We start from the raw sequence: 12,976 nt of genomic DNA, 5'->3' as shown, positions 1-12,976 counted from the left end.
CTGAAAAAAAATTTTTTCTTTGACATAGTTTTGTTTTGAAAACTAAATCAAGAGCAAAAAAACTGTGTCAAAAACTGTGTCAAAGCCCATTTTTGTCAAATCTTGCTCCAAATGGATAAAAATTTGTCAGAAGGCTCTAATTTATCATTTTTAATCATTTTATAACTCAAAACTGAAAAAAAATTGAAACTGAAAAAAAAATTTTCTTTGACATAGTTTTGTTTTGAAAAAAAACTGTGTCAAAAACTGTGTCAAAGCCATTTTTGTCAAATCTTGCTCCAAATGAGTCAAAAATTTATCATTTTTAATCATTTTATAACTCAAAACTGAAAAAAAATTGAAACTGTGTTTTGTTTTGAAAACAAAAACTGTGTCAAAGCCATTTTTGTCAAATCTTGCTCCAAATGGATAAAAATTTGTCAGAAGCTCTAATTTATCATTTTTGAAAAAAAATTGAAACTGAAAAAATTTTTTTCAGTCTTTGACATAGTTTTGTTTTGAAAACTAAATCAAGAGCAAAAAAACTGTGTCAAAAACTGTGTCCCATTTTTGTCAAATCTTGCTCCAAATGGATAAAAATTTGTCAGAAGGCTCTAATTTATCATTTTTAATCATTTTATAACTCAAAACTGAAAAAAAATTGAAACTGAAAAAAAAAATTTTTTTTTGACATAGTTTTGTTTTGAAAACTAAATCAAGAGCAAAAAAAAATGTGTCAAAAACTGTGTCAAAGCCCATTTTTGTCAAATCTTGCTCCAAATGGATAAAAATTTGTCAGAAGGCTCTAATTTATCATTTTTAATCATTTTATAACTCAAAACTGAAAAAAAATTGAAACTGAAAAAAATTTTTTTCTTTGACATAGTTTTGTTTTGAAAACTAAATCAAGAGCAAAAAAACTGTGTCAAAGCCCAATTTATCATTTTTAATCATTTTATAACTCAAAACTGAAAAAAAATTGAAACTGAAAAAAATTTTCCGTTTTTTTTTGACATTTTTGTCAAATCTTGCTCCAAATGGATAAAAATTTGTCAGAAGGCTCTAATTTATCATTTTTAATCATTTTATAACTCAAAACTGAAAAAAAATTGAAACTGAAAAAAAATTTTTTCTTTGACATAGTTTTGTTTTGAAAACTAAATCAAGAGCAAAAAAACTGTGTCAAAAACTTTTTGCCCTAATTTATCCATTTTGTCAAATCTTGCTCCAAATGAATAAAAATTTGTCAGAAGGCTCTAATTTATCATTTTTAATCATTTTATAACTCAAAACTGAAAAAAAATTGAAACTGAAAAAAATTTTTTCTTTGACATAGTTTTGTTTTGAAAACTAAATCAAGAGCAAAAAAACTGTGTCAAAAACTGTGTCAAAGCCATTTTTGTCAAATCTTGCTCCAAATGGATAAAAATTTGTCAGAGGGCTCTAATTTATCATTTTTAATCATTTTATAACTCAAAACTGCCAAAAAATTGAAACTGAAAAAAAAATTTTTTCTTTGACATAGTTTTGTTTTGAAAACTAAATCAAGAGCAAAAAAACTATGTCAAAAACTGTGTCAAAGCAATTTTTGTCAAATCTTGCTCCAAATGGATAAAAATTTGTCAGAAGGCTCTAATTTATCATTTTTAATCATTTTATAACTCAAAACTGCCAAAAATTGAAACTGAAAAAAAATAATATTTTAATTTTTTATCTAATAAGAATTTTAATTTTTGTATCTTTTAAATTTTTGTAAAAGATTTTTAAGAATCATCATGGAAAATTACTGCAATCCCTTCCATCAACAGGTATCTTTTATTACTCAGGTACAAAAAAATTAATTATTTCTTACACGAAAAAAAAAACAAAATTTCTTATTTACTTTCAGGACTAAAATCAACTTTAAGGACAAAAAGTCTCAAATTAAAACCAATTTTTGACCAAAAACGAAAAAACTTCCACGATTTTTAATCAAAATATCAGTGTAAATAAACAAACGACGTCATCTGGTGTCCCCAAAATGTTATCGTTACTACAAAATTCATTCATGGAATATTTTGTAAAAATTTCTTTCAGTGTAGTTACGCATTTTTTGCGATCACGCTCCGTTCACGTGAAAAGTTTTACAAAAGAAAAGGTTGATTTTATGGAATTTTACCGAAAATGTGTTTCAAAAGAAAGAAAGAAGGGACGAAAGAGGAATAAAAAGACGTTGTACAGCCGTTACTCGTACCTCACGTACAGCCCGTGGCTACTCAAATGCATTTTTGGCATTAAAAGACAGATATCGCACTCGTCGAAAAAAAATTTCTCATAAATATTCGTCAACTTTATTTCGCTAAGGAACAAAAACAACGTCATGGATACAAAAGCAACAAAAATAAATAAAAATTTGTCTAAAACGAACACATGCAACATTACAAATCGCTCAAATATGTCTCGAGACTGCCCAAACAATCAACATAAAAGTCTGGAATAAGCTCCTTTGTCTCCGGATCGTCGGATTTCTTCCATTCCTCGAGATCTTTTCTGCTGTGAATGCCACTTTCGACCATCAACGTTTGAAATCCGCATCTTTTCCCCAACAAAATATCCGTATTACAACGATCGCCAACCATCAACGTTCGTTTTGGATCAATTCCGTACGTTTTTAAGATATATTCGCATGCATAAGGCGAAGGTTTGCCCATTACCAAAGCTTTTCTTTCGCCACAAGTCTCAATGCTGCGAACGATAGATCCGGTTCCGGGCACCACAAATCCCGGCATTGGAAATCTCTCGTCCGTATTTGTGGCAATAAAAAGCACGTCGGGATTACTCAAGTACGATGCCGCCTTAAACATCTTCGGAAACGAAAAATGTTCGTCGAAGCCAACAACAACAGCTCCCACTTCGGGATCTGGCGTGAAGCCTTTTTGCACTAAATCCGCGAGATTTGTCTCAAGCACATCCGGACCGACGTCAGTGTGTTTAATTCCGGCAGCATCAAGCTCTCGTGCGATTCCCGTTGAACCAACAATGAAAACTTTCTTCTGAAAATTCAAGTTTTTCAAATATTGAGCCACGAGAAAGGCTGTCGACAGGATATTTTCCGCATTGACGTTGTAATTCATCTTTGTCGCCTTCTCGAGAAACTCTTCGCGAGTTTTTGTCGAGTTGTTTGTGATGAAAAACACTCGTTTTCCCAATGCGGTGAACTTGTTAATCACTTCCGGACTACCTGGTATCGTGTTTGTGTAAATCCACAGCACGCCATCGCAATCGGTCAAGCAACAATCGAAGGATTTTAGCCATGTGACAACATCCTCTCGTGATAAAGATGTTAAATTTGTACCTGAACCGTGATATTTTTCCATTTTTTTGTGATTCTGTAAGAAAATTCAGAGAGATAAGTAAGGCCATGAAAAGGTCAAAGCAATTACAAGCGAAATATTGAACGATTTTTGTGGTTTTTTAAAAATTTCAAAAGACTTACATTTAAATAATGGATTAATTTTGACTTTTTTAATGAATTCTCGTGAAAAATCGATGAAAAATTGGAAAATCCGGTTTGTTTATTTCCTCATCGAATGTTGGATGACCCTCAGTAACATTTTCATACCGAATGACACATCACTCGGAATGCAGTTTGGGCCGCACTTTCTGTGATTGTTTTTCATATCGCAATTATTCCCGTAATTAATCAAATTTTCTGCATCAATAGGGGACTTAAAATGAAAGTGTTAGCGTCTAAAGTCACATCGAGGATGCCCGTATTGTGTTAGTGACGTTGTGTTGGCGTAGAAAACATTAGAAAATGACGAATTTCCGAAATACATTTTACGTGTTTTTCTGGAAAGTGAAAAAACAAAAGCGTTTCCACTGGTTCAAGAATGCTTTATTTACACTTTTGCCGATTATCTTGGTCATCATCAACTTTGTGATCTTGCACGAGGATGAAAGTAGGCTGCGACATACGGCCATTAGTGAGCCCATTAACGAGGTGAGACTTTTTATCGATAAATTTTCTGCAAACACTGCAATTCCCATCATCAGTATGTGGGACACGTACGACGACGTCAACCTATATGGGGAGTAGTAGTGCATTTAGATCGAAAAATGATATAATGTTCTTGTTATTTATTTTTTTTTTTTGCAACAATGAATAACAGGAAATGCTTAATTTTGCGATGTTAATGCAATTTCCATGGAAAAAATGTAATTTGATATTTTTTAATTTGCTTTTTTAGGACGACTTGGAGGCTTATTTACCCGCAAGTGACACGGATATGATTTATTTTGCGCCGCAAAATGCATTTACAAAGCGTCTGATGGAAACGATGCGAAAAGACCTGAATATCATCGAGGAACGGGTCGAAGGAGTGGACTCGGAGGAGGATTTACGACCGTTTATGGAGGAAAAAGACCGATTTTTTGCAGTATTGTTCAACATTGATAATCATTATAGCGATGTGACGCCTCCCTTAAACTTTAGCTACACAATCAGAACGAAAAACAATAATTTTCACACACACCAAATCTATAATGGAGACGTTTTTGATGCCAACAATCGAGGTTTGTACATTTTTTTTTCTTTTTTTTCGAAACATATCAACAGCGACAGATGTGCACGATCGATAAATGCAAATATTGACCCAAGTTTGTTCATAAATATTCTTTTTTTTTTATCTATTTGCTTTTGTAGGCGAGGATGAGTACATTCGCAGTGGATTTCTTACGCTCCAACACTGGCTAGACAAGACATACATGAAAATGGTTTCTGGCAATCGAGACTTTTTCAAAGACATTTCGGTAAATAAATCATCAATCTTTGTTATTATCGCGCAATTTGGCATGAAAAAAAAGTTTCTTCTTTGTTTCAATTTAATCAACCAAAACTTATCAAAAATTTTTTTTATAGGTTCAGGTCAAGCGGTTTCCCATACCGCATGACTCACCGATCTCGGAAGAAGGCGTGTCGACGTTCTGTTACACGATATTGAGCACATATGTCTTTTACTCGATTTTGTTGATAATTATTCCGATGGTTGAGGAGAAGGAAGGCGGTTTCAAGGAACACGTGAAAAATGCAACACGTTACAGTTATTTGAATAATTTTTGTTTTTACCTCGTGAATTATGGACAACTTGTGACGACGTTTTTGGTTTGTTTAATTTTGTCTATGGGGTCTGGCACATGGTCGTGCTTTAACATTGGAATTGTTTTTCTTTTTGGCATATTGTTCATATTTGCGTTGATGTGCTTTGCCATATTTCTCGTGACTTTCTTCGATTCAGGTGAGTTTTTGTTTGTGAATTTTTCAGGCAAATTAATTTTATAAAATTTTTGGTCCCTTTTTTATTTAATTTTTAAATAAAAAAAAAGTTTAAAAAGAAAAAAAATAAATAATAATAAAAATAATAAAATAATAATAATGATTAAATTTTGAACTAAAAAAGCTAAATTTAGCTAAAAAAGTGAAATTTAATTTTTAAAAAATTAAAAAAATATTTTTTTTTATTTTTTCATTTTTTGAATTTTTTTAAAATAATAAACAAAAAAGATTTAAAAAAATAAATAATTAGAAATTAATTTTAAATAAAAATAATACTTTTTAATATTTTATTATTAATTTAATTTTTTTTTTAAATAAAAAATATTAAATTACTTTTTTTTTTAAATTTAAAAGAATAAATAATTAGTTTTTTGAGCAAAAAAATGAAATTAAAAATAATTAGAAATTCATTTAAATTAAAAAATGATTTTTTATTATTTATTTTTTAATCTAAAAGATAAAAATAATTATTTTTTTTTATATGAAAATTAAAAAGTTTAAAAAAATCTTTTAACCAAATAATTTAATTTTATATTTTTTAAAATTTATTAAAATATTATTTGAAATTCGCTGATTTGAAATTTAATTAAAAATAAATAATTTTATTATATTAGATAAAAATATTAAATATTTAAATATTTATTTTAGTAACAAAAAGTTAAAGAAAAAATTTAAAGAAAATTTTTTTCAATTGAATTTTTTACTAAAACTATTTTTTTTTAATTTTATTTTCAGTACTCTTTGCCAACTTTGGATCACTCCTGCTCTTTTTGATCCAAACTCTCGTATTCTTCATGATCCCGACAAGCTTCATGCGAAAAATCCAAATCGGCCTCCCCTTGAACGCCTTCCTGCTTGGCACGGAAATTCTCTCGAAATTCAAGGCAGCCGATCACTGTTTCACCATCTCCAGCATCACGCACAAAGGCTATCCCGGAATTGACGAGTACAGTCTCGGCGAAATTTTACTTGCATTCCTTGCCGAAGGATTTGTTTTCTTATTTCTACACTTTTACATCTCGAACGTGTGTCCGGGCAAACATGGCACGCCACGCAGCATCTTCTTTTTGTTCCAACCGTCGTACTACACGCCGAACAAAATCGATTGTGCCGACGTCGGAAGTGTCGTCAACACGCACGGAAAGGTCTACGAACGCAGTGACGGCGCCGAAGCGATCGTCAAAGTACGGAATTTGACAAAAACCTTCCGTTCGTTGTCGGGCAGGAAGAAAACCGCCGTGCACGATGTCTCGTTTGACATTTACAAAAATCAGATAACGGCAGTTTTGGGACATAATGGAGCCGGAAAGACAACAGCAATGTGCATGTTGACGGGAATGGTCTCGAAAACGTCGGGAATTGTGAGTGTCGATGGCGTGCAAGACATCAATTATTTCCGAACAGCGATCGGTTTCTGTCCGCAACATAATATCTTCTTGCCGTATCTCACGTGTCGCGAGCATTTGTTGTTTTTCGGGCAATTACGTGGATTGACGTTGTTCCAAGCGAACCAAGAAGCCTCCTTGATCCTCAATAAAATCAATTTGAACACCAAAAGTAGCAGCGTTGCCAAAAATTTGTCTGGCGGCATGATGCGGAAGCTCTGTTTGGGCAATGCGATCATTGGAAAGACGAAACTTCTCGTTCTCGATGAACCTTCGAGCGGTTTAGATCCCGAATCACGACGCGACATATGGAATGTGCTCTGCAAATTGAAAAAAGATCACACAATTCTCATTTCCACGCATTTCATGGAGGAAGCTGATGTCTTGGGAGACCGAATTGCCATCTTAGAGGAGGGAAAATTGATCGCTTTCGGTACTTCGATGTTCCTGAAGCAACATTACGGCACAGGATACACAATAAAAATGCTCAAGGAACCGTCTTTCAAAAAAGCTGACGTTGTTGATGCAATTACGAAGGAAATTCCGAAAGCAGAATTCAAACAAATGGTCGAGCCGACATTTTGCGCTACTTTGCCGTACAAAGATCAGGACAAATATGTGAGTATCTTGGAAAATTTGGAGAATAAGAAGCAGGAATATGGAATTGAGGCGTTGAGTATCACAAATACGACATTGGAAGAGGTATTTTTGAACTCAGCTACCACAGATAAGATTCTGCAAAAGACGAGTGATGAAACTGACTCGAGCTATGTGCTAATTGAAGGCGAGGCGCGACGAAGTAATTATTGTGGAGTCAGTTTTAAGCATTTCCGAGCCGTTTTGTACAAGAAAAGCATCTATTTGAAGCGGAAAATGACTTATTTCTTCTTGATGGTGAGTATTTTTTTCAATACGAGTATTAAATATTTTACGTTTTTAACTGTTTTTTCCTAAAAATAAAAAAAAAAATATTTTTTTTTAATTTGTAAAAATAATAATTTGTTAAATTTTATTATTTTCAATAATTTTTTAAATATTTTCATCCAAAAAAAGTGAAAAAAAAATAATTTGAAATTTTTAAACTCAAAAAAGATGTTAAAAAATTTTTAAAAACATTTTTTTCTTAAAAAATATTGTTTCAAAAAATTCAAAAATATTTAAAAATTTTTTAATTATCTTAAAAATTATTCCATCTTTTTTAGCTAAATATTTTAAATTTTATTCTAATTTATTTATTCCTAAATTTATATTCTTAATTTTTTAAATATTTTTTTTTATTTTTTAAAAATTGGCCAAAGTTCAATAAAAATTATTTTAAAAAATAAAAAAAATGTAAAAACAATAATTTTTAAGCAAAAATCGTAAAATTTTATAAAAAATTATGTGAAAATTGTTAAAAATTGCACTTTTCTGTCTAAAAATGATAAAAACTTACAAATTATTTAATTTTTCTTTTTAGATGTTGATCCCTTGTTGCTTCGCGATGATCCCCTTCATCATCTTCAACAAGAGCCCGGAGTCGGAATCGAAGTATTTCAGCATGTTCAATCTCTCAGCACTTTCCATCCCGAACCCTATTATCGTTTTGTGCGTTTCGAACGAGCATTTAAGTGTCTCCAAGAAGATTGAAGCTTTCTTGGAACAAGAATTGGCGGAAACGGAAGGCGGTGAAATATCGTATGGCGGTCAAATCAACTGCGATGAACATTTACTCAACTTAGCTAACACAGATCGCATCAAATTTTATGATCGCGTCGTTGGCGCTCTTGATGTCACGGTCGAAGACACAACTTACGAGATGACAATGACGGCAATGTACTCGATGAATGTTCTTCATAGTTCTGCAATTGCTCTAAATTTGGGAAATAAGATGTTAGCGAAGCTCAATATCAATGACAGCATTAATATTATTACGGCAAATGCGCCTCTTGTGAAGTCATCGATCGATTTTAAATTACCTTTTTACTATACGATGTTGGTGCCGTTGGGTATGATGATGTACATGGCTTTTTATTTGCCACTTCCCTTGAATGAGCGCATTATTGAGGTTCGGAAGCTGCAAAATATCTCGCCGTTCCTGTATTGGGTGTCGTTCTTCATCATCGATGCACTTTTGCATACGTTCGTTTGTGGCATGCTGATTCTCGTGACATTCGCTTGGGATCATTCGAGTGTTTTTAGTGCAAATGATTATAGTAAGTATTGAAAATTAATTTAAAAATTTGAATTTTTGCATGAAAATTAATTAAAAAGTTCATTTCTTTAAAAAATTTGACAAATTTTCTTAAAAAAAAATTATGATTTTTTTTCAAGCTGATTTTTAATAAAAATTTAAGCCTAAAAAAATAATTTAATAAATAAAATTTTAATAAAATAAAATAAAATAAAATAAATTAAAATAAAATAAATTAAAATAAAATAAATTAAAATTAAACTAAAATTAAAATTAAATCAAAGTTAAATTAAATTAAAAATTAATTAAAATTTAAAAGAATTAAATGATTAAATTCAATTAAAAATAATCATTTAATTTTAAAATTAATTTATAATTAAAATTAAATTCAGATTAAAATTAATTTAATTATTAAAATTAATAATTTAATTTCATATTGGTTTATTTAAAAATTTAAATTATTTTTTTTTTACAGAATATCTCTTTTTGCTGTACCTCTTCTATGGATATGCCTATTTGACGTTAATCTACACCGTCAGTCAACTTTTCCAATCGCTCAGTAGTGCAACTTCAGTCTTAATGTTCTTGCTCATCATTGGAAGTAAGTCATTAAACTTCATTAAATTCATTTTTTTCTAATTTAATTTTTTTTCACAGTGGTTGGTTGCGAATTCTTGTCTACGGGTGTCGCCAAGATGCAGGAATACAGTCAGTACATCACTTTTATGCACATTTTCCCGGATTTCGCGCTCAAACACTCGATGAAGGTCATTTACGAGATCTCAAAGTTCGAACAAACATATCAGCAGCCAGAAATTGGTGAGATTTTAATTGTTTTAAAATGACTTTTTAACTAAAATTTCTTCTTTTTTTAGGCCAAATTTATAAGAAGCAATTTATAAAAGCAGTAAACGATTTGAATTTGACAAAATTTTTCATGTTTATACCAATTTATGGCTTAATATTGTTCGCTTGCTTAATTGTCTTGCTGGAGGACATTTACATCAGACATCGATTACTCAAGTACTATTTGCAGTTTATGGATTTCATTTGTTGCCGCAAATACATTCGAGATGAGTACAAACAGCCAGATGATGAAATGGACAAATATGTCTTGGATGAGAAGAAATACGTGGAAGATGTCATTAAAAGTAAGATTTTTTAAGTTTAGAATTAGAAAAAATTATTAAAATTCATATTTTTTGTAGGCAACACTGTTGATGAATATCCAATTGTTGTTTCGCAGTTGGAGAAAAATTACATGCATTTAAAAGCTGTTCGAGGAATTGATTTTGCTGTGCGAAAAGGTAATTTTTTTATAATTTACTATGAGAAAAATATTATATTTTAATTTATTTTTGTTTTTAGGAGAATGTTTTGGTCTTTTGGGAATGAATGGAGCAGGCAAGTGTAGAATAAGGTTTTCTTATTCAACGAAATTTTTCGAAAAATTATTAGAATCTCCGTTGTTTTCATTAATTTTTTAATATTTTTTTTATTTTCTAAATTTTATTAAATTTTTTAATTTTTATTTTTCAAATTTTTTAAAATATTTTTTAGTTTTTTTTTTTTGAAGAATTTAATTTTTTTAAAAATTATATTTTATTTTTGAATTTTTTAACTTGACTTTCATTTTAATAATTTTTTTTTTATTGAATTTTTATTCAAAAAATTTAATTATTTTTTTCCCAAATTTTATATATTTTTTTTAAATAATGAATTTTCGAATTTAATGTTCAAAAAATATAAAAAATTCATTAATTTTCATTTTTCTCACAATTTTTTTTTCTAATTCAACAGGAAAATCCTCCACATTCAAAATGATGACGCTCAACGAGACAATATCCAAGGGTCAAGTTTTCATCCATGGCCAAAGTTGCTACGTCAACGAGTTCCAATACAAGAGCCAATTCGGTTATTGTCCGCAAAACGACGCTCTCAACCTTTTCATGACGAGCTACGAGACTTTACGTTATTACGCGATGCTGCGTTGCGTTCAACCGCATCGCATCCACGAAGAAGTCATGATGTGGCTCCGCAAAGTTGACATCGAAAAATACAAAAATACTCAAGTCCAATTCTATTCGGGCGGCACAAAGCGAAAACTCAATACAGCCATTGCGATGATTGGTTCGCCGCGCGTAATTTTCCTCGATGAGCCCACGACGGGTGTCGATCCGAAATCACGTCGTTTCGTGTGGGGCTGCATCAAAAAGTTCCAAAACTCCGAGAATCACTCGATAATTCTCACGTCGCACAGCATGGATGAGTGCGAGACGCTCTGCAATCGCTTGGCGATCATGGTGAAAGGCAACTTTAAGTGTGTCGGGCCTATTCAAAAGCTAAAGTCACAGTACGGCGTTGGCTTTTCGCTGATAATTAAGTTGCGCAATAACGTCATTACGCGATTGAAAGCTGAAGCAGCAGCTGGTAAGACGAAAAATTTGACTTTTTTGTGAAAAAATAATGAAAAATTTGAATTTCAGCTGCTGAGGAAGAAGCCAAAGAACGGGATCAGGTAGATGGTAACACACTAAAAGTACCAAATTCCGAGGGTCAAGCAGGAACAGCCAACGATGGCACAAAATTCACGAGAAAATCGTCAACTGTGTTAATGGATCTCAAGTTAAAAGTCTCGCAACTCTTCAGATGTGAGCTCAAAGATGAACATGAAGTACGTTTTTTCTCAATTTTCATCAAAAATCTCAAAATTAACTAAATTTTGTCTTTTAGGGCATGCTTCAATACTTCATTTACGACGACGACATCTCATGGGCAGATGTTTTCACGAAATTAACCAAATTCAACAATGAGAACAAGCTAGTTGTGGAAAATTTCTCAATCAATGAAACCACACTGGAAGACATCTTTTTGCAATTTCGCGAGCCAGTCGACAAAGACAACGTCGAGACCACGGAGCTCTAACCATTAATGTTCGAGGACAGCACTGTGTAAGGAAATTTTAAGTTCAAAGAAAAAAAAAAGATGAAACTAGACAATTTTTAATTAGATAGCCATATATTAGATATATATACATACAGATTATATATATTATTACGATAAAAAGGTGAAAATTAGTGTGATTGAACTGTGTACCTAAAAAAAGCAAAAAACTTTTCTAAGGACGTACGTCATAAAGTAGCATAAGTAATTTGCGTGTGTTTGAGTGTGTGTTTCTAAAAAAAAGTAAATATATAAATAAGTGTTCCATCCATCCATGACTGTTGTCTTTACTAAAAAAAATAATAATATATTATATATATATATACAATACATATTTTAAATATATATTCAGAGTGTTTTTAAAAAATTTTCTCATAATTTATTGAATTTTTAGAAAATTTATTGATTTTTTTTAAATAAAAATATATTTTTTTAAATTTTTTTCAACCAATTTTTTAATGAATATATGATAAATATTTTTTTTTTGTTTAAATTTAGAAAAAAATTGTTTAAAAATTAATTATATAATTTTATTTATAATTTTTTTAAAATAAAAAAAAAAAATTAAAATAAATTTTAAATTAATTTTTAAACAATTTTCTTTTTTAAAATTCATAAAAAAAAATTAAATTTTTTTTAAGTAGTTAAGCAATTTTTCGAAAATTAAAAATACCATGACATAAGAATAAACATAAAAAAATAATTAAAAAAAATAAATATAAATAGTTTTCAAAATACAAGAAAATTAATTTTATAAAAATTTTAAAAAAATATTTTTTTATTTTAAAAATCAATTAAATTTGAAAAAAATCAATAAATTTAATAAAAATTTTCTAAACACTCTGAAAATATATCGAAAAAATTAGAATCAGTAGGAACTCTATAAAAATATGACTAAACTATAAAAAAAAATCCTAAACTTAATGTGTACTTATGCGTTCAAAATGCCAATGTTTCACATGGACCTACAACTACCTACTATAAAATAAATAATTGTGTAGCTAATTTCTCTTTTTTATAAGTTAATTTCCTTACACCTTATCGTCTCCGATTTATCAAAACAAACGGTAATGTGGCTGCGCTCGAACGAAAAAAAATGAACAAAAACTAAATTTATGAAAAAATTTAACCAAACATTCCTTTTCGACAAAATAAATAATAAAATAATAAAATTGAACGAAA

At 30.3% G+C, this 12,976-nt stretch overlaps 2 protein-coding genes across 2 annotated transcripts; one reads left to right on the top strand and one right to left on the bottom strand.

The window, feature by feature from the left end:
• Positions 1-2,293: 2,293 nt before the first annotated feature.
• On the bottom strand, positions 2,294-3,588 carry LOC134828006 (glycerol-3-phosphate phosphatase). Its single transcript, XM_063840935.1, has 2 exons — positions 3,455-3,588; positions 2,294-3,347 (listed from the first exon to the last, which is right to left on the bottom strand). Exon 2 carries the CDS (start codon positions 3,333-3,335, stop codon positions 2,397-2,399), a length of 939 nt encoding a protein of 312 aa, XP_063697005.1. The 5' UTR covers positions 3,336-3,347; positions 3,455-3,588; the 3' UTR covers positions 2,294-2,396.
• Positions 3,589-3,630: 42 nt separating this feature from the next.
• On the top strand, positions 3,631-12,061 carry LOC134828005 (retinal-specific phospholipid-transporting ATPase ABCA4). Its single transcript, XM_063840934.1, has 14 exons — positions 3,631-3,961; positions 4,209-4,533; positions 4,664-4,770; positions 4,880-5,255; positions 6,029-7,572; positions 8,138-8,873; positions 9,327-9,452; positions 9,509-9,670; positions 9,727-10,002; positions 10,060-10,158; positions 10,220-10,255; positions 10,652-11,281; positions 11,338-11,525; positions 11,585-12,061. Exons 1-14 carry the CDS (start codon positions 3,776-3,778, stop codon positions 11,774-11,776), a joined length of 4,983 nt encoding a protein of 1,660 aa, XP_063697004.1. The 5' UTR covers positions 3,631-3,775; the 3' UTR covers positions 11,777-12,061.
• The last annotated feature ends 915 nt before the right edge of the window (positions 12,062-12,976 follow it).

Source organism: Culicoides brevitarsis, chromosome 1, assembly GCF_036172545.1.
Source record: "Culicoides brevitarsis isolate CSIRO-B50_1 chromosome 1, AGI_CSIRO_Cbre_v1, whole genome shotgun sequence".
Taxonomy (NCBI): Eukaryota; Metazoa; Arthropoda; class Insecta; order Diptera; family Ceratopogonidae; genus Culicoides; species Culicoides brevitarsis.
Note: the sequence above shows the minus strand (reverse complement) of the source record. Positions and strands in the feature narration are given on the sequence as shown.